At 48.0% G+C, this 27,664-nt stretch overlaps 1 protein-coding gene across 1 annotated transcript in view; it reads right to left on the reverse strand.

The window, feature by feature from the left end:
• The window catches only part of MEIOSIN (meiosis initiator), a 2,478,810-nt gene that overhangs the window by 1,839,397 nt on the left and 611,749 nt on the right, over nt 1–27,664 (reverse strand). The window contains exon 4 of the mRNA XM_085627965.1: nt 2,845–3,006. Within this exon, the coding sequence (XP_085484091.1) occupies nt 2,845–3,006 (162 nt within the window). The remainder of the gene's footprint in view (nt 1–2,844; nt 3,007–27,664) is intronic.

Below are 27,664 nucleotides of genomic sequence, written 5' to 3' on the forward strand. Positions count from 1 at the left end.
CCTTCGACTGCGTGGACCATTCAAACTGATGGGTTCCTTTGGAGCCGATGGGCGTGGATAGATCTATAATTCTGTTTATCAGGGAACTCTACAGAGAGGCCGGGGCAGTATTTATAATTGGAAAAAGGGGAATGTAAAGACACATTTAGAATCGAAAAGGGGGTGCTACAGGGTTGCGTTCTTACCTCCTTTCTGTTCTCCCTGTATACCAACAACTGTAACAAAGTCCTGTCCGCACAGTGTTTGGATATTCCACCAGCAGGCAGCTTATCGCTGCCAGCTCTTTTTGACGATGCAGTTTTGATGGTCAGGAGACCTATGGCCCTACAGCGCCTGATTAATTCCTATTCATCTTTTATGGCTGAATTGGGTTTGTTGGTTAACAGATCGAAAACATTTATATTAACAGCAGAAATGGGAAGGAAAAGGTCTATTTCATTTAACTTAGATGGGGCTGTCTGGAACGAGTAGAGTCCTTTATGTATCTAGGCCTCTTTTTTTACTCTAAACTTAACTGGTTGCAAATAGAATAAATATGTTGCAAAAAAGCATAGTTGCTCTGTGAATATTCGCCTGCAAATAAGTTAAAAAATCAATTATTGAAATGGTAGAAATGTACCAGGGAAAAGCTGTTGCCATAGCTACCTTTGTCGCAGAAATCAGGGGTACAGCTGAAGAGGGGGCTTTGCAGAAAGTGAAGGATAAGTTCGCTAAAAAGTTGCTCTCAGTTAATCCAGGCTGCTCAAAACTGATCGCACACATTGAACTAGGCCTCCCTTACATTAATGATGTAGTTTAACTAGCCCCGATTCTTCTATGGTTGCGCATATGGAAAAGGGACTAGGTTGGGTTGAACCAAGCTGTAATTAAAGATATTACTAACCTCGACCGAGCCAATAGTATTCCCTGTCTTTTACAGATCTGGGTTTGGGTTTCTTGTACACATCACCCAGTGAGTGCATGTTCTTTACCAAGAATAAGTTAAAAGACACCTTTTTCACCACATGTGAGTCAGAAAGATGGCAACGGAAACAAAGCAAACTTACTGTTATACATTACCATACGCTGCCCAGAGTGGGCACGGTTCATGATTCTTATCTTTCGCTTCTGACCAACATTATGCACCGATATTTACTAACAAGGATGAGGTTAAAAATGTTTCCCCTCATGGCAGGATACCCAGCTTATAAATATTTATTAAGCAACTTAATACCATGTCCCTGTGATGGCCTGTCTACCCAATCAATACCACACATCTTATTCTTTTGTGGCTTTTATAGGGCAGAAGGAAACAGTACATCCTCCCTCTGATAAAAAAAACTGAGTCTACATTCTTATTCCTCAGCTCTTACAGTTCTGTATTCCTTGGAAAGCACCTATATTCGTTTTATGTTAGCACATTTTTTATACTCAGTCCTTCGGACTAGGAGAAGATCTACAGGTAGGGGTGTTGTTTTATGTGATTATTTGTATTATTCGTCATCAACTGTTAATATTTCTTTTAATTAAACTCCTACTAGATATTTAACACGTTCAATAGAATCTGTCAAAGAAAAAGGAAATGTCCACTTGAGGGTGATACTATCGTAAATTGATCACCGTAAATGATCCTCTTATAATGTATAGCTGCTAGCTCTACAAATGTGGATGCATTTAAAATGTTGATATTTTTAAAAGGAAAGTGTATAAAATCAATTTTTAACTGTTTTGAATTATTCTTCTATATAATTATCTTTACTCTTAAGCATTTACTAAATACGAATAAAGTTATTTGATTGATTGATTGACTGATTAAAAGTGTATCACTTATTGAAGATCACAGTTAAAAGTAGAAGAGTGTCTGTACTCTGGAGATACAGTGAACCACCGAATAATGTTTTTGCTAGGCAAGGTAGTGTGGTGTTTCAAGGTGGAATCTTGTGTGAATGAAGCAGGTATCCGCATCTTCGCTCAATGGGAAGCGACTGAATATATTTAAGTACAAGTTCTTGCGGGCAAATCTTCTACTTCCTCATACCAGTCATGCAGAAGCAAGAATGGAAGCTTTAAATGAAGCTAAATTAATTTTGGTATTTCTGCAAAGAATAGTACTGATGTAGTCCAAACTATAGAGGCCCAGTAACTGTAGTATATGTTTAAGGTCTTGCTTTGGTAGAGAGAATGATATCTCCCACAAGTTAGCAAGTGGCATTTTGGCAATAATATGTTTTTGAGAATAGAGATTCGTATCTTGAGTGACTGAGGTACTTGATTTTATTGATAACATTAATTTGGCCATTGAATCTTCATTTCATCTAATCAAAATTGCTCTGGAATGCTTGTAGCTAGATGTTTAATATCCTTGGTAAAGAGATCTTCAGGTAAAGGTACATGTTATTGTTGTACTGGTGGCATTACACACCATAATTTCTTGAAACCACTGAAAAACACTCCCAGGATTTCTACCAAAAGACTAAAAAGACCTGCCCCTAATGCCAAGCCATGAAGGGCACCACTTTAGAGGGGAAAAGCATCCGAGAGGATGCCTCTTATCTTGATTTTTCTGGGATCTGTTTTATAAGTAGGATGTAAACAACTTCAGTACAATTTCATCAAAACTGACGTGGTCTGTACATCAGAATACACAGAAAGCCACTGGAACAATATACAATTTTTTTGGACACTTTTCTTCATTAGTTTTTGCAAGACATCAGAAACAGGTACAGTATAAGGTCTACAGATACGTAGACATAGTAACAAAAACAGTAAGATCCAGAGAACATACACCCTTGATTCTTCTCAAGTCTTGGTAAGAGTTTGAGACAGTTGAAAAGTGTCATTAAAATATCTTCTAGAGACACTCACCTATTTTTTGAGGATGTTTGTTCTTCCGGGGTTTCTTGCAGACCCCCAGCAGCCCTGCTTTCTTTATTCTAGGAGGTGTGCAAGGAGGTGATACATTAGGCCCTTTGTTATAGGTTGTGGTTTCTAGCTCCATATAGCGGCCAACTTTCTTCATACACAATGCTGAATGACAAAAAGGTGAGTAAAAAATATAAGCTTACAAAAGGCCATAAGAAAAATAATTCTGTTTGACATACCATTTAAACAGTAGAGGACATTCTCTGCCAAATTATATTTCTACAATGGAGCAAAAAAGCACGAAAGAGCTCTGTAAGTAGTAGTCTTGAAGTAAGAATAAAAACTTGTGAAAGCCCACAGTCCTACAGGCATTATATTTTCCCCTGATTAGCCTAAGTAATGTTTCAAAGGAAGTGGAGGCCACTGGACGCACTCTTAAATAATATGCTTTCTGTCAAATAAATGCTTAAAATATAGCTATTATTGAAAAGAATATTGAAAATGATTTCATAACCTCAGGCACCTTCATCAACAATGTAATATGTTAATATGGGCTAAAATCAACTGCAATTTACTAAAGCACCTATCCCGGCTTCTTCAATGGAGGCTACAGTGTTCCCAGTGTTTAAAAAAGGTAACAAGTGTGACTCTTCCTGCTATAGGCCAATGTCCCTTATTGATGCCACAGCAAAATAGTTGGGAGGGGTTGTCCTTGCTAGATTAGAAACCTAGGCGACAGACACAGGGGTGACTGCAAGATCACAGTATGGCTTCAGGAGGGGTATGGGTACTGTCGAACAGGGCCTCAACTTGTCCCTGATTATGGGCAGGTACATGAAGACCAGGAGGGGTTCTATTCATCTGGCCTTCATGGACTTGTCCAGTGCTTTTGATACTGTTAATCGGGACAAGCTGTGGGCGCTGATGGTGAAAATGGGAGTTGAGGAACCTTTAGTTTCTCTTCTCCGCAGGATCCACACCTCCACATCTGTAAGCATTAGATATGGTGCCAATGGTGAAAAAGCTAGGCCTATCACATCGACAAAAGGTGTCCGGTATGGATGCATCTTAGCTCCTTTTCTTTTTATAATTTACACTAATGGCCTTGATGCTCTCCTGTCAGAAAAAGATTTTGACTGTCCACTTATTGGGGGCACCCGGGTCCTGCTTCTTTCCTACGTGGATGATACTGTCCTAATGACCCTAACAGCAAATGGCCTACAAAAATCTCTTGGTGCATTTTCTGATTTTATGTTATCACTGGATCTAAAGGTTCATTTTTATGAAATCTTATGTTATGGTCTGTGGGCTTAAAACGACTAAAACTAGAAACTATGCCGTTGGCCCAAAGAGGATTGATAAAATGTATCATTTTAATTATTTGGGGAACAGTTTAATAATAAACTGGATTGGGGTTAACTTGTCACCACAAGGACGCACAACGCAGGAAGGGTGGTTGAGGGACTTTTAAGTTTTGCATCCAAACCAGGGCACAAACCGGTGACCGAACTGGTTACACTTTATAAAGCGAAATGCGTTCCTGTGGTAACATATGGTGCAGGTGTCTGGGGGTATCATAACAGTCGCCAGTTGCAAATCATGGAAAATAAATTCATCTAAAGATTACTGATGGTTCCAAATAGTGCCCCCACAAGCTTTTGTCATTGCAAGGTGGGTCTTGACTTTGTAGAACATTGTATAAACATTGCCCCCTTATTTTTATGGGCCAAAATGTGGTTATCTGATGAGTTGGCATTCACCAGAGAGATTATTAAAGATTGCCTTAACCTTGAGAGCGCATTAACTATCCCCTGGCTACGATTTGTCAGGGATAACTTTCATAGTTCGGCCTGGGACAATTTTTTTGATTGCCCAGTCAGTATCCATGAGAATGCGAAAAAGATCATAAAAGAGGTGCACTCTGCAAGGGCAAACATGCACCGCTTTCAACCTGAGGTAGCAGGCCCTCTTTGTTTATTCCCTGCTCTACAGCAATTTTAATTAACGTTTACCACAAATACCCAGACACGTTTTTATTTAACAAGATTCCATTTATTGACCCTGCATTTTCTAGTGGCTTTCCAGAAACAAGCGGGGTGGGTGGACAACTTGGATCCCTGCCCTTGCAATAATTAGGCAGCTCAAAGCACATCGCACTTCATGCTGTTTTGCGCCCTTTATAAAGAGCCTAGGAAAAAAACTTTAGTCCTGATCGTAAAAGAAATTAGGCCACGTTTTTATATTGACGGTTTTAATTATTTGCATTCTCTGGCCACAAGTGATATATGCACTGGGGTTTCTAATTTTATTAAAGTTGCATTTGCTATTAGGAAACGGTATTAGTAGTTGTAACCGAACCAGATTAACTAGAATTATTATTGTTATTTTTAAGTGTCCAGTTCAAGATTGAATCTTAAGGATTGTACCCTTTCATCCTATTTTTATCCTTTTCTTAATAATTTAATTGTATGAATTGCTTCCAATGTTGCTTGCAAACAGGTAATGCTAATTATAAACTGCACTGTTGATTTTATGTAATTTTATGGTTTTCCTTCTGAAACCGAATAACATTACTTTGACTGGACTACTAAAGCTCCATTATCTATCTTTCACTTTGAACCTCATTACCTGCCCCATAAATCAGGATGAAGCTTAACATGTGTTTTGAGACTATCACTATTTTGTTATATTTTTTGGAACAAGACAAATTAAGATATATCATTGGATCCCTTTGTTTTTATTGTCCAGAAAAATCCTGGCTAGCTGCTCTAGAGATTCCATATTCGTCAAAAGAAAATGTCCAAAAGTTATTAAGACTTATTTAGAACAGGAAAATAGCACTGGCCAAAATGGTCATATTGCCGAAGTTCCTTTATTTATTTGTCAACGTGCCAATCCCTCTTACGCAACATTTTTTTACCACCCTTAGATCGCAGCTGATCTCCCTGGTTTGGGCCGGAAGACAAGCCAGAGTTTCTTGGGATCTCCTGACTCTCCCGCTACGGCAAGGGGTCCTGGGTGCTCCAGACATGCACTTATATGCTTTGTGTGCTCAAGACCAATTTTTACATTTTTGCGTCCACCCGACGCCGTACCAGCCCCATGTGGCAGTTGAGATTGATCTGGCAGCCCCTGTCCCGCTCAGGGTTGCGCTCTATCAGACTTCACAGCCTCCCAGAGGAGATGTGGATATGGCGGGAACCCTACGTTGGGCGTGGGGTGAGCTGCGGAAGAGGGCGGACATCCCTTTGCTTAATGCTCCTACCATATCGCTGCCGCGAAATCCCATGCTTCCCTGTATTCAGGATGGGGTCAGCAAGACCCTCGCTAATGTTATGAAACTGCACACATTTGCAGACTTATATCCTAATGGTGCGTTTAGGCCTCCCCCTGTGCGGACTGCAGATCAGGCTATACCCTTTGCAGAGCTCTTCTTATACCATAAGCTGCGTGCGGCATACCGTGCTCTATGGGACGGATTTCCTGCGGCTCCTCCATCACTGCCTGCCTTAGAGAATATATTGAAATCCTCCTCCCCCGCAAACTTGTTACATGTCAATATACCCAAATGCAAAACACTAACCCGGTGGTGAAGCCCAAGTCCCTTCAGTGGTGGAATAGCGAGCTCTCCACCCCGCTGACAGAAGAGCAATGGGAATTCTGCTGTGGACAGCTCACTGAACTTTCCCCAAACTATAGGCTTCGCCCGATTCATTTAAAATATTTGCATAGATATTACAGGACGCCTATAGGTCTGTACTGTATAAAGCTTATGGAGGACTAGGGCTGCTGGCGCTGCAGATATACTCCTGCCTCTTTTTTACATGTTGCTTGAGAATGCCCACAGATTGCTGAATTTTGGCTAAAGTTTTTTTTCACTGCAGTGAACCAAATTATTGGCAGAACGGATGTCCCCTCCCCGACTCTGGACCTCCTGGGGTATGTGAAAGACACACCACCAAAGCATTGTAAGTTGCATGCACTCCTCTTACTTTATGCTAAAAGACAGGTTGCTATTCGTTGGGGACGGAAGAGGGTACCCTCATTCAAAGATTGGTTGAATGATGTCACTTATGGACACACACAGCTGAGCAATTTTTGGGAACTTATGCCCTCGACTTCGAGGCCCCGCAACATATGGGAACCGTTCCTCGATTGGGCCCGGAGCCAGCCTGTGTCTCCTGAACCTGTTCCCACCAAAGACGATTAGTAGTGTGATATGCCCCTGTACTGTTCTAACCTGCTTAAGCTATTATATATTTTTCTGGAACTTATAATGTCGGTATGATGGGCCTGTTTATACCTTTTAGGCTATGCACCCCCTATGGTTTTTATAATAATCATGTTTAAAAATTGTAGTCTTGGTATCTATACACTGTCTGCGGGAATGTATGCGTTGGTCACCCGATGTCATTCACTATGCTTTGTAATCCACTGTATTGAACTGATATATTGTTTATACTGCTGTACTGTCATGCTGGCTTTTTTTGTGTTGGGACTGCCGGTTCCTGTTTTCTTCTTTGAAAATTTAAATGAAATTTTAAAAAAAGACTTATTTAGAACTGTCATGATTAGGCCATTTTTCACATGCCATTTTTGTTTTTGCATGCAACAGCTTGTTAACACTAGCACAAAAGTACATCCTGATGTGGCTTCTTACTAGCCAAATCACACTTCTGCACCCTTCCAACAGCTCAGAGGTCTCCAACCTTTTAAAAAAAGAGGGCCTGTTACATTTTTCCTCAGCTTTGGGGCCAGCAATAACAGCACAGGAAATGGTGTAACATCAGGACGTGATGACACATGACCTGTGCACCTCCTCTCAATAGACTTCATGTTTTTTTAAATTCTTTTTATTGAGTTTCATTTAAGAACATAAACAATAAACAAATGACCGCTTTTACATTGAGAGTCTACTGATACAAGTACTTGCCTGGAGGGCCACCACACCCGCTGGGCAGCACATACGAGCTAGTTAACAGAGTGAAACAGTGATCTATAGCTGCGGTGGGACACATACAGGAGAAAAATATTTGGCAATACAATATCACAAAACCCCACAAGTCATTGGGTACTTTAACCTTGCAGCCCATGGGTACTCTTTCTTTGTACTGGTAGAGTCATGGATCATCTGCAGCAGCGGAACATAGCCAATGTGTAAATGGAGACCATATGTCCTTTGGGAAAGACTGTCTGTAGAAGTTCCCAATAGCAGGGTAATTGGTCTCTGCAATATGTAACGTCTTTTACCCAAGATTTTACAGGTGAGGGGAGGGGAGGTAGCACCTCAATGCAAGGCCACCTGTCTTTTCGCCAACAGCACTAGCATTGCAGTGAGCCGCCTAGCCGATGGCAGAGTACCCGGAATATTCCGCAACAGCACCACCAGTGGGGTTCGAGGCAAGTCCTGTCCAGTGGTTTTTCTTGGTGTGGTGCAATATTTTCGTCCAGAAGTTAGCTATTGTCCGACACTGCCATGCCATGTGCAAGAAAGTGGCTTGGGGGGACCCGCACCTCCTGCAGCTCAAGTCCGCCCTCAACCCCATTCGCTGTAGTTGTGTCGGGGTTCAGTAACAGCGATGTATGTATTTGAAGTGGATAAGTCTCAAGCGATAATTAGGAGACAATTGTTCCAGTTGCCTGCAGCAGAAGTCCCATTGGGCATCTGTGAGATCCTCCTCTATTTCCATGTGTCATGCCCTGCATGATTGTGGCACGGTGATTGGAGAGTTTTTTTGTGTGCTAGTATAAATACGAGTTACCAGCTTGCGACCCAATTCCACTACTATCATGTTTTCTAATGCCGGCAGTGTCGGAGGAGCGCTTGGAAATGAGCTGAACCTACTTCTACACGATGCACGTAACTGGTAGAACAAGAGCGTATCTAGCGCTGTGGGAGGTGTTGAGCTGCACATTTGATGGAGCATTGTAAAGGTTCCCTCTAGGAACAAGTCACTGACTATAAGAAGTTTGTGTGAATGAGCGCGCGCCTGTGCCCTACTATCCATGAGTGGCGGAAACAGAGGATTGTTTGCCAGCGGTATTGATGGAGCACATAGTGTGTCTATACCTGCCCGTCTGCAGAGCCCGCCCCAGGCCCAACGTATGGTTTCAGTAGTGTCAATGCCTTGTCTCTGACGTTTATATTTCTGATATAGTGCCGTATTCAAGGGGAGTGGTGCCACCATGTCCATTTCGACTGCCACATGTGGCTGGAATGCTATAGGATGCAACCAAAACTGTAGGAATTGCGCCTGAGCGCAATATGCATAAAGAGCAAAGTCAGGCGCACTAAGCCCTCGATGTGTCACCGGCAAAGTAAGTGTCTCCCAAGATATCCGGGACTGTCTCCCCCCCCACACCAGCTCGATCATTAATGATCTAAGTCGATTAAAAAATTATGTCATGAGGGGCATAGGGATATTCACGAACAGATACAATCATTTTGGCAGGGTAATCATTTTTGTTATGGCGATGCGACCTGCCAGAGACAGAGGCAATGTCTTCCATCTTCTAACCCGGTCTTCTATCCAGTCCACTGCTCTGCCATAGTTGGCCGTCCAGATCTCGTGCAGGTTCCCACTGATCCAGACACCCAAGTATCACCTTTGGCCGGGCGCCTATGCTATTGGATGTTCAGTGTCAAAGGCATGTGTACCTGACGTTAATGGAATAATGGTGGATTTCTCCCACTTTACCTCTATCCCAACAGGCCCCCGTAGTGCACTAGTTCTCTCGTCATGGGTCCAAAGTTTTCTCCTGGATTTGTCATGTAAAGGGTGAGGTGATCTGCATACATTGATACAGTTAGGTCCCTGGTTGTGATCCCTATCTCACGGCTTGCGTGGTGTTGTCTGAGTCTGGCCGACAGCGGCTCTGTTGCTATCGCAAATAGTAGGGGTGACAGAGGGCACCCCTGGCGAGTTCCTCTGGTGATGTGTATAGGCTCTGAGATTAGCCCGTTTACTTCGATTCTGGCAGTGGGCAGGGTGTATAAAAGCTGAACTTGCTGAATAAACAAGGGGCTGAATCCCAATCTACGGAGAAGACTGAACAAAAACTTCCACTCCAGAGAGTCGAAAGCCTTCGTGGCATTGAGTGATGCTGCTATCGCCGAGACATGGGGGGCAAGGTAATGTAATAAACCTCAAATTATGTGACGTCGACCTACCCGGCACGAATCCTGATTGGTCCGGCCGGACGATCAATGGGAGTAGCAGCTGCATTTTATTAGCCAGTAATTTGGCAAAGATCTTAGCGTCGAGGTTGATTAATGAGAGCGGTTCATACAAGTCGCCTCTCGAGGGATCTTTGTCTGATATTAGCAGTGTTATGATAATGGCCTCACGCATGGATTTTGGTAACACCCCAGTTTGTGAGGCTTCTTGATATACCGCTCGTAAATGAGGGGCCATCAGCTCTGAATATTATTTATAGAATTTGGACATTAGTCTATCGGACCCAGGTGCCTTCTCAGCCGGTAAGCTATTGTTGGACTTGGCCCTTTTCCCTGATTTTTTTCGCTTTTTTGGGAAACCCCAGGTTATGTAAATGCAAATATTGAATGCTGTGCGATGGTGTACGCAGACTGAGTTTCCCCATTTTAAACATGTAACTTTTAAAATGGATGCCATGGCTGTATGGTTGTGCCGTCTGACTGAGCTGGGTTAACAGTCTAGTGGTTATTTCCCAGCAACCCCAGCTTTTGGAGGGAAGCCTGGCACCCAGGGTGCTCTACCCCTCCCCCTAGGCCAGTTAGAACCAGTTTCACCAGACGCTTCTAGAACCTTCTGGCACTGTCTGGTAGGTGGGGTGAGGGGCGTATAAAGGGCGGAGCTGGGCTGCCATGTGCTCAGTCAGAGGGTGGACCTGAGAGAGAGGGGACCTGCTGCCAGGGGTTATCGCCACTTGGGCCTGTGTGCTGGGCCCTGAGCTTACCTACACCCCTCTACTGTCCACAGGGCGAGGGAAAGCTATAGTTGGGGCGACGCAGACCTGGGGGAGCCTACGCAGGAGACCTAGGCAGTAGGGCTTAGCCAGGGACCTATACCACTGGGAGTGACAGGGCTTAGGTGCTGCCTTCTAAGTTGAGTGAGGAACACTGGACTAGCCCACTGATCTGGCCCGGCGGGAGGAGAACCCAGGGACGACCTGCAGAGACTGATTAGTCTGCCTCCAGCCGCCAACTCAACCCCCCCCCCCCGTTAAGAAACCCTCAACCAAGGGCGCAGGAACCAGCAAGCGCCTCGTGGGACCCTGACCGCCAGCTGCCTGCGGAAGGAGAGCGCTATATTCAGTGGGCGCTGCATTTGAATTGACTGTGCTCTGTTGGTGAGTGCTGTCATCCCAGCTGCTTGCTCCCTAGGGTCTGTTGGGCGCTGCATTCCGCTTTTCCCGTGCTGTAGCGGTATTTTTGGTATATGGAAGCCAGCGGGAGCCCACCCCATGGTTCTGGCACCTGGGAGATTATTTAGATCAGAGCGGGAGCCCACCCCGCGTGATGCCGCCTCTAGCGGGTGCCTACCCCACTTTATGAGTGTGGAAATAGCGGGAGCCCACCCCGTGTGTGTGCCACCTTAGGATGTTTAGAACCGGCAGGAGCCTACCCCGCACTTCAGAGCCGCTAACATCACCGCCGCAGTCCGGGGCCAACGGAAAGAGAAGAGCCGTCGCGCTGCCCGCGGCGACCCGGAAGATGTGTAGACTGCCTGGCGTGGGCGGGGCCTAGGCAGGAAGTACTAGCGTTGCTGTGTGGGGCTCCCGTGAGTCCGGGAGAGCCCAGGCGCAGCCGGAAGCCGACCGGAGGAAGAAACCAGGCGGGAGGCTACCCCGCGCTGGACGGCGGCCAGAGGACGTCAGCACTCCCGCAGGGCTCCCATGCAGTGAGGGGAGCCCCGCGCAACGGCCCAGAGAAGTCCCGGGTCCCAGGAGGGGGCCCGGGTGAAGTCCTTCAGAGAGCCGGTGAGAGGGGCTGGCCAGCAAAGCGCTTCTGGAGGCGGGGTGCGTAGGAGGGGCAGAGAACGCCGCCTGCTGCCGGGCCTGAAGCCCGCGAGGAAGCGGGAGCGTTGTCCAAGTCCCGGGTCCCAGGAGGGGGCCCGGGTGAAGCCCAGCCCGGAGTCGATGTTGGCGGGGCTCCCCGTGAGCAGGGGACAGCCCCGCGCGAAGCACGCGCCGCCCAGAGCCTTGCAGGCTCCAGATCGAAGTCCCGGGTCCCAGGAGGGGGCCCGGGTGAAGCCAGGTGTGCCGACATTTGCGGGGCTTCACGTGGAGCGTGGGAGAGCCCCACGTGTACCCGCACCGGCTGCCAGAGGAAGAGGAAGCCGGCCAGAATTCTGGAGGAGCAGGGGACTGTCGAGGCACATATCGGTGCCTGTCCCCTGCAAGAAGGAGTCCCTCAGTGAGCACGGTGAGTGGGGCTCAGCTTATTGATGGTTGGTGGGGGTGAAGTCGGAGTACACAGTCGGTGCCCGCCCCTGGTACCTGCACAAAGGGCCCCGGGGGACCGTACTTGTTTGGGGACAGTTCCTCCTTGGGCCTGACACAGCTGCATCGCTGAAGCGGCAGCTGCAACGATGGGGCATTCCTGATTTCAGAGCCCCAGAGAGAGGGGGGCTCCAGCTTGCCCAGTGTTCTTTTGGGGGCTCTTATGTTGTGTGGTAGAGGGGTGTGTCGGGACACATTGCCGGTGCCCGCCCCCGGTGCCTGGATTGATCCTCCCCGCTGCCCCGTCTGACAGCGGGCAGCGGCAACGAAGTAGGAGGCATTTTGCGCCCAGGAGTCCCAGAGTGAGGCCCCAGAGGCAACCGCAAGTGCCACTGACTTAGTTAGACACAACTGCCCCGCTGGACAGTGGGCAGTTGCAGCGTTGGGGGCACTTCTGATATGCGCAGCTGCTCTCTATCGCATCTATGTTGATGGCTTAGTGCCGCCTGCATTCCTGCTAATCTGATTGCACCTAGTGGCCGTCCTGCTATAACTATGACCCGTTGTTAATGTGGGGTATGCTAATGTGATGATGCGATGTTCGTTAATCAACAGCAGCTCCTGGCTGTAATGTATTTAGGATTGGTGGTTCTGCATCTACTGTTTATGCCTAATGTGTGGGAACGCTAAGGATATGGTTTTCATGCCCTAAGCCACTGCGTTTATAGGCCATGTTGGTGCCTAGCGCCTAGGTGTCTGCCTCCTGTGTTTAGCCCGCCAGGAGAGGAGCAGGACATACGTGGTTATACCTACTGCATAGGCTGTGTAATGCCCTAGGCTAATGGTAACTTTTATCCCCTAGGGCTACAGCGTTGGTGTTCTGCATGACGTGTTCCTCATGTGAAGTAGGCCAAAGGTTTACATGTTTATGCCACAGGTGATTGCCTAATGTTTCCCCTTTCAGCTTTTCTGCCTCAGGGGTTATTCATGTCGTTTGCACTTATGGTGATGTCATGAGGTTTCCATTGCAGGTGTTCCGGCCTAATGCCTAATGTTGCGCCCTGATGTTTTTATTGCAGGACTGAGGCTGATGGACTTATCTTTATTGTGTTTTACGTCACAATGTTTCTGGCAGCGGCCCGATTGGCCCTGCCATGTATATAATCCCCCCTCCCCTGTAAATATTGACTTGGCGCCAGCGGGCGCAGTGTAGAGATTACTGTGTTTACTACCCTGTGTTTCTACAATACAGAAGTTATTCTTACACACACTTGTGTAGTGTCTCTTTTTGGAGTGTGCCTGGTGTGTCGCCTGTGTGTACTGCGTGGATGCTTTACACATTTCCTCCAGAGTTTGGCCCACCCGCTCTGCACCACGCTACCTGTTTCCAACAGCTATTAATTACTTTCCTTACATCCTCCATTGTGAGTGGGACGTCAAAGTACTCCCAATGTGCATTACTTAACCATAAGAGTTCTATTGAATCAAAGTATTCTAGCAGGTCGGATTCTGATGGGTCTGTCTTAGAAGTGTATAACTGTGAGTAAAAATCGCGCAATGTGTCTAAAATTGCTGATGGTGAATGCGCCATTTCGGTTGTGGAGAGTTCTGTTATGAATGTGGAACTTTGGGCGGTTGCAGAAGCTTCGCTAGCATCTTACTGGGTCTATCGCCCTCCCCAAACAGACGCGCCAGCTCGTGTTTGTGTAAAATTCTAGTCTCCCTTTCCGCCTCTTCCTGAAAAGCAGTGAGTTTACCCTGCATTTGTCCAAGCGTCGAAGACAAGAGGGGGCAAAAGCACTGCAATTCCAAAGTGCGGATTTCCTCTTCCAATCTGGCCAGACTGCCACGGATGTCTCTGAGCACTCCCGATTGTAAGGCTATGCAGGATCCCCAAATCACCACTTTGAAGGCCTCCTATGTCGTTCCAATGGACGCAACCGAACCCATATTATGTTCAGAGTATTCTGTGATGTGCTTCCTGATCTCTTCCCTAAACACTGTATCAAGCAGCGCATGTGGGGGAAGTCGCCAAGTAAATGGTTGAATGTAAGGTTTTGGTACTGAGAGTTTGATCATGACTGGAGCATGATCAGACAGCGTACGGGGCGGTGTACGACCTCTGAAACCCACGAGTGTAGGTCTTCAGAGGTTAACCAGAAATCTAGCCGGGACCAGGCCAGGTGTTGTTGAGTTATACATGTACCTTCACGGGCCGTGGGGTGGAATATGCGCCATGTGTCCACCAGTTGATGATCTTGCATTATTCCCTTCAGGGCAGCAGCTACCTGTGGGTGGTGCGTTCGAGAGAAGCCCGTTCTATCTGCAGTAGGCGATAACACAAAATTAAAGTCACTTCCCCACAGTATTGCTGCATACCCTATTGTCTGTACCTTATGCCAAACATGATAGAAAAAGTGATGATCTGTTGATCGTAGATTACCCCTCTTAGCACTATAAAGCGACCCTCAGGGTCTGTAACCACCGTCTGCTTTTTCCAATGGATCCTGTTTTTTATCAAAATTGGCACCCTGCGAGCATGGCTTGAATAATTGGACATATATATATCTCACCCCATCTGCTTGAAGCTAGTCTGGCACGGGCAGTTCTTTCAAATGCGTTTCCTGTAATGGGCATATACCAATATCTTGTCTCCTTAAGTAGGACTGCACCAGTCTGGATTTCCTATGGTCATTCAGACCGCACACTTTCCAAGTAATACATTTTAATGATGACATTTATGCCCATGAGACACAAACTCTGGGATCTGTGCGAAGGGTGTAGATGTACCGCACCGCCCGCACCACATCACGCTGTGGCCTGATAGCTGGGTGTTCCACATGACTTTCACTCCACTCTTGTGCATTACAGGGAACTCTCCATATACCTGTTTGCAATGCCATTAACAGTGGGACACTCTGCGGTAGCAAACTATAAACATGAACATTCCCCACCCTCCCACACCAACCCCCCAAATAGTTTGTGTTTTCATTCCCATTTAACGACCCCAGATATGACGATCACCCTGTGCAACTTAGGGCTGTTGAGAATTATCCCAAAGGAGGGCGTGAGCTCGCCAGCATGCAGCCCTGTTAGAGACAACAGGGTGGCCGAGCTCGTATTTTAGTCCTGCAATTCCAGGAGCAGGCTTAAACAGTGTATTAACTACTTTAGAAAGGAGACAGTATGCACCGTATACATATGGTAGGGTGTCCACTTCTTGTAAGTACCATCTTGTTAACCCCCTGTAATCTATTATCATCTCAAGAGCTACAAAAATAAACATATCACACGGCCATTACACATTACTCTTCAATCATTGTCATTTAGTGGTGACAACTCTTTCTCTCCACGCGGACTTTGATGTTTCCGAGCCGCTTGCTTTGCAAACTTGAACGCTGCGCCAGGATCTGTGACTATTAAAGGCTTACTTCCGGTAGGCACTCGCAGTTTGGCAGGATATTTCTGCAGGATTTTTGGGGACAGGACAAACGCCTGGGGTGCCGCCTGAACAGCTTGGGTAAAGTCTGGAAACAAGGCTATGGAGTTGCCCTGATATTGGGTTGCTCCCTGCTAGTGGGCCATTTTGAGGATGGTATTTCTGTCTCTGTAATTCAAGAAGCGAGCAAGGATCGGGCGAGGTTGCGCTCCGGTTGGCAGTCTGGGGCCCAGCGTACGGTAGGCGCGTTCGACCAGGAACATGTCTGATAGATCCTTGCTGAACAATTCTTGCAGCATGGCTTTAACATATTTCTCCTTGTTCGTGATGTTTGTGGACTCCGGGATACCTGTGATGCGAACATTGTTTCTCCTCAATCTCGCTTCAAGGTCTTCGTTCTTTGCTCTAATTAAGTTGAGGACTTTATCAATGCGGAAAAATTGTTTGTGTGTTTCGGTCTGGCGGTCATCGGTGTCTGAAACCTTAGTTTCAAGTGTGTCTATTCTTGCCTCTTATTTGTCCACCTTTTGGGTTACTTGGTCCATCCTTGCCGCCATGGAATCCAGTTTATCGTCAATCGCCCGCAGACTGACCTTGACTTCACGTAACATGGATCTGATGTCGTCCTCCTGGTCGGAGACCATTTGTGTTTCTGGCACTACATTGGAAGGCACGGGTCCGCTCTCTTGCTGACTTGTCGACCTTTTTTCAAAGTTTAATTTCGGCTGCCTGATGTCTGATTTTCCCATAGTTTCCTATTCTTTACACCGGTCCAGCCGAACACAGCTTCCGTACCAGCCACCCAGGTCGCGCGCCCACCAGTGCGCCCCAACCACACAGCGTGGCTTTGTCGTGCGACTAACTAAGCAGCGCAAATCCCAGAGCACCCACGGCTCTTTCACAAACACGCACCTAGGGGGTTACAGCTCCTTTCTCCCTTCGCTCACTGGGCCAGTCAGGGCGATGTACTGTCCTAACTAGCTGAGTTCAAATCCAATTCCTGCCTTGCACACAGTTCCACACCTCTCCGAGGCCTGTCAGTAGTTGGAGCTGCTGCAGCCTGCCCTCCGCCTGCACTATTACTCGTGGCATATCCTTGGCTGTGCTTATGGGTCTGCGTGTTGTGTTGTGCTTCTCCTCCCAGATTCTGTTTGCGCAGGACTTATTTAGTTATATCCCCCAATATGTCGCTCAGTCTGCTGGGAAATCCTGCCAGTGCTCCTCGGAACTCCACGTTCCCTGGCCTGTAACACCCAGTTCATCTGCCTCCGCGGGCCCCCAGCAGGGTCATCCAGTAAGTTCCTCTGTGCCCCGGGGGTGCACGGGCAGCGATGTGTAGGCCACCGAGTGGAATGTTGCAGGGGCCCCTAGCCACTCCAGTGACAATCACCGGCACGTCCGCCAGCCACCCCGCCAGCACCCATACTTCACCCCGCAGCGGCAGTGACAGCCGATGCCCGAGCCGCCCGGCAGGACTCACCAGGTAACTGCCATTGTCCTTGGTCTGTTGCTGTGTCTCTCCAGTGCCCAATCAGGCCGATCCGGGCCGCCCTCCACTGCCACAGCACTCGGCACCAGCGGCTCCGCAACAACACCCAGGTAAAACGGCAAGGGTGTCTGGTGAGCCGCAATCACGAATGCGCCAACGGGCAACCACAAGGGCGCTCTTTCCTGGCCGTAGGACCACAAGGCCGGGCAAGTAGGCAATCCACGGCTCCGCGCCTTCAAAATTCCAGAATTGGATGCCCGCTGCTAGTCCTTAAACATACACTCCCAAACTGGGTCGAGATCGCGGTGATGAGTTGGATATTTTTCAGATAATTTGAGCTCGGCCGGCCGAGCCCCTTCACGCAGCGGCCATTTTGCAGCTCTGCTCGGCACGGCGACGCCCCTCAATGGACTTTATTTTAGGGTAGGTCAGCCTTGTACCTCTTTTGTCACTAGTCTGATTTGTACTGAAGTACACGTTTTAAAAAACATATTTTTTGCTGTCAATTGGTAGGTTTGGTATTCCTTAATACCAATCTAACAAAATGCACACCTTCCTGAGCATATAATTTAAGACATTGCTTATCAATGCCTCGTGAATTTGACTCTTGCATGTTGCCGCCAACCTATTCTAGTTGGATGGAGTGGAGCAAGCTCTCTTCTTTAAATGTGCTCATTGAATATTATCTGCATCCTACCTAGATCAATTAGACTCCAGCTTATCCAATTAAATGAAATCAGGCACTGAAGACCGAAAAAACCCAGGCTATCATAAGCAGCCATGGCTACTCAGAAATCGAGCTTACAAACTGCAACTACAAATACATACTCCCTTATACATATAGAGCTACATGAAAAATGTTGTCTCACTCTCCCTTCCCCTCTACTTTTTCTCAAGCTATACTTCACCCTCTTTTGCTCTCATCCCTCTCACCCTTTCGCTCAACCCGTTCAACTCTTTCTTTCTCTCCATCCAAATGTCTTCTGAACACCCTCTCCCTGTTTCTCACCCATTCAGTCTTCTTTTACCTGCTGTGTCTCCCCTTCTTTGACTTCCATTTTGTGCTTCTCTCTCATTAGCAATTAACTGAAACTGTGCCTTGCTACCTAATAGCTTTCTCTTTTGGCTCTCTTCACTGTCAAACGTGCAACAATCAGAACTTTTGTTTTAACATCGTAAACCCCACATATAAGTAATAAAAGAAAACAAGGAGGGGCGTGGCGAGCAGCCAAGCAAAATGGCTGCAGCCTAGTGGAGCTCCGTGAGTGAGGAAGCCCTCACCGTCCATCCTGAAACGAATCCTGAAAGCAGAACGGCCCAGCGAGTGGGAAAAGGCATCGGAAGCCGAGCGCTACCGTTAGAGGCGTCCCGGGGCGGCCGGTGACTTGTGAAGCCGGAGAAACAGCGGTGAAGTCTTGGCGGCCTGCGGAGCACGGGGGCGCCGCGGCCTGGATTGTGCCGGTTCCCCGGGTGACGTGGGTGCCTGAGGCGCGGGTGTGCGGGCTGGGGTCCGCGAAGACGGCCGAGGAAGCCCATGAGCCCCGACATTGCTCCGATCATCGGAAGGGCGGTGTGTGGTGCGGTGACACTCCGGTGGGGGCCCGGCGAAACTGGGTGAGACGCCGAGAGCCCCACACGCAAAGCGGGACTGTGCCAGCCGGACCCGTCTATAGTGCCTGCCTGTGTCGCTGGGGCTCTCTGAGAGCAAACGGCTGCAGTGACTGCTCCTGGCTGGGTACCTCTGACCACGGCAGCCCCTCAACAGCACTGAAGAGGAAAACTTACTGGGCTTTGGTAGCGGTGTGAGCGGCGACAACAGACGCAAGGCCCCCTGGTGGGGTTTGACCTACATCCACGACCCAGCACATAACAGAGGTACCAAGATTGCCTCCGCTGACGGCTGTACGCCTGGGCTCCGTTGCCAATGCCGGCCCCCGCTTGCCCAGCGTGAATTGTTGGTTACCTGGGGGCCCGACGGACCCGGGTTAGGGGCGAGAAACCCGAAAGGCAGCGCGTCACACATGAAAACGCGGCAGGCAGCGGTGAGTACCGGCCCCCCTCTACAATCTAGAAAGCGGACAGTGGGCCAAGATGGCGGGACGCGGCCCACGTGGCGGCTCGGCTGGGAAGCTCGATAAATTTGCATACGCCAAAGTCCAGGGAGACAAGCAACAGGACACACCAGCCCAGGATGAGACTCTAGCGCAGCGGGGTCCGGACGCAGTCACACTTGTGGACATCATGGCTGCCCTGCAGCAGGTTCACTCCTCAATAGGCACGATTTCCACGGACATTTCCTTAATCCGTGCCGATTTCGCGAAGCTCTCTGGGAGACTAACTGAAGTAGAATCCACGGCGCAGGTACTCGTGAATGACACAACAACGCGTCAGCGTCAGGTGCGTCAACTGGAACTGGACAATAAGCAAATACTGGCCAAGCTGGACGATCAGGAAGGCACAACAACATACGTATAGTGGGCGTGCCGGAAACTGCTGGCAGTCCAGCCTTCGACCTCTTCGTCAAGGACCTTGTGAAGACCCACTTACAACCACGCGGCCTGTCGAGTTTTTTCTCGGTGGAGAGAGCGCATCGAGTACCCGGTGGAAAGCCCAGGCCGGGAGCTCCCCCAAAACCAATCCTGGCGCATATATTTAATTTCCGAGATCCAGACGCTATCCTGCAGGCGGCCCGGATCGCCCAGCCGATTCGAATAGACAACCAGGTGGTCACGATGTACCCAGACTATACCGCTACATTGAGGAAGCAGCGCCGAGACTTCCTGGATGTAAAAAAGGAACTACGCGCCAGAGAAATAAAATACTCAATGCTCTTCCCAGCAAGGCTGAGAGTGAAGGTAGAGCCTGGTTTTTACTGACGCCTGAGGAAGCTCGGGACTGGCTGGAGGGATGGCGCCCCGCGGCGAGGCCCGCCAAGATCAAGAACCAGCGGCAGCACAAACGACAAGAGTCGCAGGGATCGGGATCTACAGAACCAGGGGACACGGTAGAGTGAGCGACTCCGAACAGCGAGATAGACCCGTGAACAGCCCCGGAGGGGCGCTGGACGTCCAAAGTGCCCACCCTCCGCCCTGATGGTATACTTGCAGTGAGAACCGTGAGATGTCGGACTGAGGCAAGTGGCAATGCGACTGGATTCCGTGCTACTGTGATTCAGGACTTTCCAGAGCTCTACAGGCAGCTGCAACCCACATCTCCGGGGGCGCACGAAACCTCCCACTGACCCAAGACCGGCAAAAGTGCTGCCGGAGTGGAAGTATCTTGCATCCGTAGGTGAAGGCCGCCTCCGGAACGAGACAGACGCCGTAGCTGCATCGTATGCTAGGGGGGCATCGGACACTCTCGGACAGATGCTCTCCCCCACGCAAGTACTATTCAGGGATCCAAGAACTCTGCTCAGTTGGGGAGGCAGGTTAGTTGGGTTCCGCCGGGCAGGGAGGCAGGAAGGGGGGTGAGGATGATGGGGGAACGTTTTTGGTTTCATGTTTTGGTTCTTGTTTGTATTTACAAAGGCATTTACATCGACAGGATAAGGTTGGCAATGCATGTAGTCAGGGTCACCACTACAGGTAGATATGTGAATGGCACAAACCGACTCACTCCGGCCCCCCCCTAACGGTGCTTTCCTGGAACGTAAACGGACTGGGACATAAGATTAGAAGGGGGCTAGTCCTTCAGTATATCAAGCGTAAGGGTCCAGTCATAGTCTTGGTACAAGAGACGCACTTAACGGGCTCGGCCATCGAAGCCCTAGACAGATGGAGTTATACTATGATGGTTCACTCAGAATTCACCTCGGGCTCCCGCGCCGTTGGGGTTTTAATGAATAAATGCTTCCCGATTATTCCCATTGACTCTAAAACAGATGATCAAGGGCGCTTTGCAGCACTAACATGCCAATGGGAAGGGAGGCCATGTAACCTAGTCTCTGTGTATATGCCCCCTGCGGGCGACACTATCATAGGGGGGGACTTTAATGCGGTAATGGATGGCTCTCTGGACAAACAACCTCCCAGGGACCCCCGCAGTGCCCACGTTCAATTTTCAGACTTTGTTGAGGCCATGGGCTTGTTGGATGTGTGGAGGAAGATCCACCCTGAGGATAGGCAATACACATACCATTCAGGTGTTCATAACAGCCTCTCCAGAATTGATTACATATTTACGGCTGGACTGGACCGCATAACGGAGATCCAGCACCTGCCACGCGGGATATCAAAACCCTCGCCAATATACATGTCACTCTCCTCCTAACAAGTGGTACGCCGGAGGGTGTTCCCCATATACCCAGGATACCTTCAAAATCACATCATAAGTAAGAAACAACGCACAACCACAAAACTGTCATGCTCCTCCCCCCCGAACATCGTATGTACCTGGTAGCCCGCTGAACTCACCGAGAGGTGGTGGGGGCATCCATCTGGAATCAAAAACAAAAGCCCTTTGGGGGTGGCTAACAGAGTGGTGGGGAGCGACTCGAGGAAACTACGGAGACAGGAGACCGGACGGGAACCGGCGCCACTTAGCCAAACTACAGTTCCCAGGCCCTCCGTAATTGACGCCGATCACGTGGGCGTCACCCGGAAGCAGCTCCAGTTCAAAACGCTGCTTGGTGTTTTACTCACCGCTGGTTATTCTTTGAAGGAGCCGAGGAGTTCAGAGCAGCCATTGATTTCCTGATGTCCAGTCCGCCCGTGTAGGGTAAGGGTGCACTTGCACCAGTGGGAACCTTGTGAGCCATCCGGCTCTTGACAATAGACGCGGAGTACCGCGTTTGCTTTTGCCATCCATACGCTTCAAGCGTGTTCTTGTACAGTGAAACTTCCGAACCTTGCTCAACCGTTTTGCTTTACCCATGCTCGCCTCAAAGGGGTTAGGTGATTAGGAAACCAGTCCCGGCAGAGGCATCGTGACATTATTGACAACTGCATAGTTCTTAGAGTTGAAAGACGTATTTTAACTCTCCTTCCATTGTGTGTCTTAACAGGGGGTTTAAGAGGCGGCAGTCTGCTCTTTCCCTGTGACGTGAAGCAAGGCATTAATACTGGTGTGTAAGGATACCGAATGAGGCTGAGAGTTGTTGCATGGTTGTTGTGTGAAGTGAGCAAGTATTCATAACGCCTCCCTTTTCTCCATAGAAGCCCTAGTGGCAAACAGAACAGATTGTTGCTTGTGTGAAGTCCAGGATGTTTACCCCTGGAGAACAAGAGTTTTATTGATATACAGGTGCGTTAGATACGATACCACCACAGGCTGGAGTTAACTTCACAGTGTTCATATGAGGCTAATGTATTAGTGTTTTTTTTTTTCCTTTTCAGATCTCCCTCCATGCTGTTCCCATCCTTTCCTTCCCCCGCTTGACCATCCCGCTCTCCTGTGCTTTTACAGCATTCAGGGTTGGGGCTGTCGAGAGGTGGACCCCTTTTGGCATCGATCCGCTCCCGAGGAATCTTCGAGGCAACAAAAACATTACTTTAATGACAATGCACATTCAGTGTCCTCCCCAGTAACACTCTGGGAGGCATATAAGACAGGCGATATCACTGATTGCCGGGCACGAAAAAACACAGAGACAACAGCTGGAGAGCCTTGAACAGGAGGTGGTAATCGCCGAGGCGAACCACGCGCAGGAGTTGACCCTTGCCACTTCACTTGCGCAGAACATGGCACAGCAGGAATACAAAGCGTACGCGTGGGAGGCGGCGAAAGCCAAACTCACGGTGACTAGGCACACTACTTATGAAGCAGGCGACAAGGCAGGCAAACTACTGGCCTGGCTTGCCAAACAAGACAAAGCCAGTAGGTGGAAAGCTCAACTCCATCTGGGGACCGGCGATATAACAGGAGACCCGAAGCAAATAGCAGACTCCCTTGTGTCGTATTATGAGAAGGTATATACGCCGACGGCCACTAACACCCTGGAAGACAACCTCGCCTTTCTTAAGGATATTCGCATGCCCTCACTGTCTGAAGAGGACGTCTTGGCGCTCGAGGCTGAATTAAGCTCTGCTATTGCAGCACTCCAACCAGGGAAAGCACTGGGCCCAAATGGCATACCAGTGGAACTCTACAATAAGATGACTACGCACCTCACGCCCCATTTGCTCGAGATGTACAAGGCTAGCCTAGAGAAGGGTGAACTCCCAGAGGACCAGCGACTATCATCGCGATCCACAAGATAGGAAAGCCGCCGCAAGACTGTACTTCCTACAGGCCAATTTCCCTTATAAATGCCGAAGCTAAGATTTTGGCCAAAACCCTGGCGCTTCGCCTCCAGCCATATCTCGTCACATTGATCCACCCCGATCCATCGGGCTTCATGCCCCACAGGAATACGGCCCTGAACCTTCGTAGGCTCCAGGGAGTCATAGCTCGTAGGTCCATAATCGCGGAAGATGCAGTCATCCTTTCGCTTGACGTCCGTATGGCGTTTGATATGGTGGAATGGCCTTTTCTCTTCGCGGTCCTCCAACACATGGGATTTGGCCCCAAGTTCTGCGCCTGGGTACGGCTTTTGTACACTAAGCCTATGGCACATGTTGTGGCGAATGGCCGCATCTCGCAGAATTTACCCCTAGGTAAAGGTACGAGGCAGGGATGTCCACTCTCCCCTCTCCTGTTAGCGATGCTATTGGAACCACTTGCGGCGTGGATTCTCCAGGACCCAGTTATAGTGGGACTCAGGTGGACAATGGGGTGGGAGGACCGAATATCACTTTATGCAGACAACATTCTACTATATATGACATCTCCCGCCAGATCACTAAACAGTTTTTTAGATATCTTTGCGGCCTACGGTAGAGCCTCGGGTTACACCATCAATTGGTCGAAGTCTCTGCTATACATTCTCCATGCCCCCCCCCCCCCCCAAACTACCTCATAACTGTGAGATACAGATAGCGGAATGGGGTTTTAAATGCCTCGGAATCTATATCACCCCTCAGATGGCACACTTTGTTGAAGAAAATCTCATGCAACCATTGGCCCGCTTCCGCCGTGACGTTAAGCACTGGCGCTCTCTCCCGCTGACGTTGCTGGGTAGAGCAGCGCTTTTCAAAATGATGGCACTGCCCAGATTTTTATATGTCCTGCAAAATACCCCCTTTCACATTCCCGCCTCCTTTTTTGCCCAGATAAATACTGAAGTCACCAAACTCCTTTGGGACGGCGGGACAGCTCGAATCGTTATGAAAAAACTAACCATGGGGGTGGTACAACGGTGGAATCGCCCTAATGCATATACAGACCTATTACTGGGCAGCGCAACTCACTGCAATAAATCAACGGCTACACATACCTCAGGAGGAACCGGCATTCCGAATGGATCGCTATCTTTTGGGTGCAGAAGGGATAATGGGAGTATTATATAATAACATAAAGAAATCACAATACACAGGCCCTACGGCCCACACACTCCAAATCTGGCACGAGGCGCAGAGGGCGCTGGGGTGGGAAGGGAAGGGAAGCTCACACAGGTGACACCATTATGGGATATTCGGCAACTGGGAAAACTGAAAAGCACCAAGGGTTTTCGACAGTGGGACCTTATCGGGATCTCCAGGGTGGGGGACCTGTGGCAGAAAGGGAGAATGGTGCCATTTGCTCAGTTGCAAAGCACATACAAATTGGCGCTAACCGAAACATATAGATATGCCCAAGTCAGTCACGCCTTGAGGGCAGTGATTTCAGCGGAAACGCAATTTCTCGAGTCTTCCCCACTAGAAAACAGATTACTTACTGACCACCTCCAGGCGAAAGCCATTTCATTGACGTATCGTAAAATAATAAATAATCAACAGGATCCTACAGTAGCCCTTAAAAGTAAGTGGGAGATAGAGCTGGGCGACCTAGATGAAAGCGAGTGGCAGACAGCATTGATGTCCCCGCGGGAAGTAGCAATTCCCTCCACCCTCCGATTACTCCAATTAAAAATCTTGCACCGCATCTATTATACGAGGTCCCTGCTACACAGAATAGGCAGGGAAAACACTCCATTCTGCCTCCGACAATGTGGTGTGGAGGGTACTTTATGGCACACTCTCTGGGAATGTCCACGGATCGTTTCCTACTGGACCTCGATCATACGCACTATGTCACAGGTTACTAACGTGGTCATTCCGCTTGCTCCAAAATGTTGTCTACTTAATATTTGGGAGCCCACAGACTTCACGCATGCAGATCAGGACTGGGTAACGCTGGGGATGATATTAGCTAAACAAAACATATCACAGCGGTGGGGTTCGGATCAATCCCCAACGCCTCAGCAGTGGTGTCACGATAAGGACTACACAATGGTGGCAAAGAAATCTGTCTACGCCCACAGAGGATGCCCTAAAAAATGGACGCGAATTTAGAGCAAATGGAACCATTATCGGGGCGACATCTGCGAACCTCCCCCACAAGAGAATATATCGGACGATAGTGACTAATCTAAACACATGGAAGATTCAAGACCGGCTGCGTTGGACTATACCCAGGGGATGCGGGGGGATTGATCGAATTCGTGTTCTACAATGTGAAATTAAGCCATGTTTAACGGGTACCCAGATTATTAATGTATGCCACTGATTATCCAGCACTGTTTTGTAAATCTGTCGATGTGAGTCAACATTCAATAAAAAAATATTTTTAAAAGTAAATAAAAGAAAACAAGCTATGGCCTTACCCCACATATTTGTAATAAAAGAAAGCAAGCATTATCCAAACACCAATAGGGTTAACCTTTCAAATATGAGCACTCTGCTACTGTTTTTTCCCAGGTAGCCTACATGCGTGTGCATGTTGATCATGTTGGAATACTTGTTTATGGCTTGAAAAAACACATTCCAGGATGCTTAACAGTGCAATTTCATAGATGCGAACACACAATAGCCATCTTAGAATGTTTTTTCCCAAGAAATATACCACTAATCATTCTGGGAGTGCCACCTGTGTGGGCCCTCATGCATGTTCACACAGAGCAGCCATGTTTTAAATAATTTTTCTTTTAAACTTTACTTTCAATTTACCATTCTAAGATGACAGCTGGCCTCTCCAAAAAAGTAAATTAAGAAATAAAGCATGCATGGGGACGCCTGTCAATAAGACAGAAGCGAGTGTCCCTATAGACATGTGCAGCTGCCTGGCACTCTCACAATCAATTGGCTTTGTCACTGCTTTTTCCCCCAGGTGACCCTTATGTGAGTGCAAGGCGGCCATACTGTAATACATTAGGCTGAAAAAAACATAATCCAGGCAATTCACCTGTGAGGCCACACATGCGCACACATTACATCCATCTTGGCATGCTTTTTTCATCACAATGTAACAAAATTATTTCAAGATGGCATCCGATGCGTCAGCATACTCACAACGGCCATCTTGTAAGAATTTTTGTGTTACATTTTCTCCTTAATTTACCAAGATGACTATGACGAAGTAAATGAAGAAATAAAGCATGCTGGTCAAAAATTCAATGGAGTTATATAGCAATGGGGTAACCCGAAAGGCCACTGGAACCAGGTAACTAGTAGTACAAAAAGATAATGTCACAGTGGAAAAAGTCACAATTACATATAAAGCAAGAAAGGATCATTATTATTTTGATCAAAATTAGACACCACCGACTAAGCCATTAGCCATAATCGGTTGTGATTTTATTTCATCCCAGTGTTGGATTGTATCCAAATTATAGATCACAATGTATGCCAAAATTGAACATTTTTAGAAAACGGTGCAGAGGGGAAGGGTCCATGAGGAGAATTGTGAAAGTGATGTGCAAAAAGGAAGGTAGTGTGCGATATAGACATCGACAACCAGTATTTACAACCTGTCCAGCCAGATGTCTGGCATATACAAAAATGCTAAATCATAACATAATAAGAAGCAGATAATAAATCTCTGTCATCTATGTCTGAACACAAGAAAAAACAGAGTCGACGTTTCGACCCCTAAATAAAAAAGCAACATTTCAGCCTTTAGAGTGGGGTCTTCATAAGGACTGGGTTGAGGGAGGTTAAAAGCACCTATGAGAATAGAATGCAAGTATTGCGGTGGGATGACAGCATAAGGACAATTAATTCAGACAAAACTTGAAAGTGGTTTACCGAAAGGATCAGCAAGAAGGCTTCAGGCTGAGAAATGGACCAATGGGCCTTGTAGGCTTCTAGGAGGGAAATGGTAAAGACAGAGACGGTAACACTAGGAACAGGATTCAAACTAGTGAAAAAGGAGGAGGAAGTATAAATCAAAGCACAAGGCTCTGTGACACTTACTCAGAGAGTTCACGTATGTGTCTTGATTAGCAAAGTTTCGTCGAGGTTCGTCAGTAACCTCTGACTGTAAACAAAGAATGTGTAAGCATCAGGTGATTATGCAATGCAAAGTGCATTAATACATAGGAGAGTCGCGCGGCACAAATTATCAAGATAAGTGTTGTATATCTTAACATGTTTTTCTTCCTCGCGCATTGGGGG

This window comes from Triturus cristatus, chromosome 9 (assembly GCF_964204655.1).
Source record: "Triturus cristatus chromosome 9, aTriCri1.1, whole genome shotgun sequence".
Classification (NCBI taxonomy): domain Eukaryota; kingdom Metazoa; phylum Chordata; class Amphibia; order Caudata; family Salamandridae; genus Triturus; species Triturus cristatus.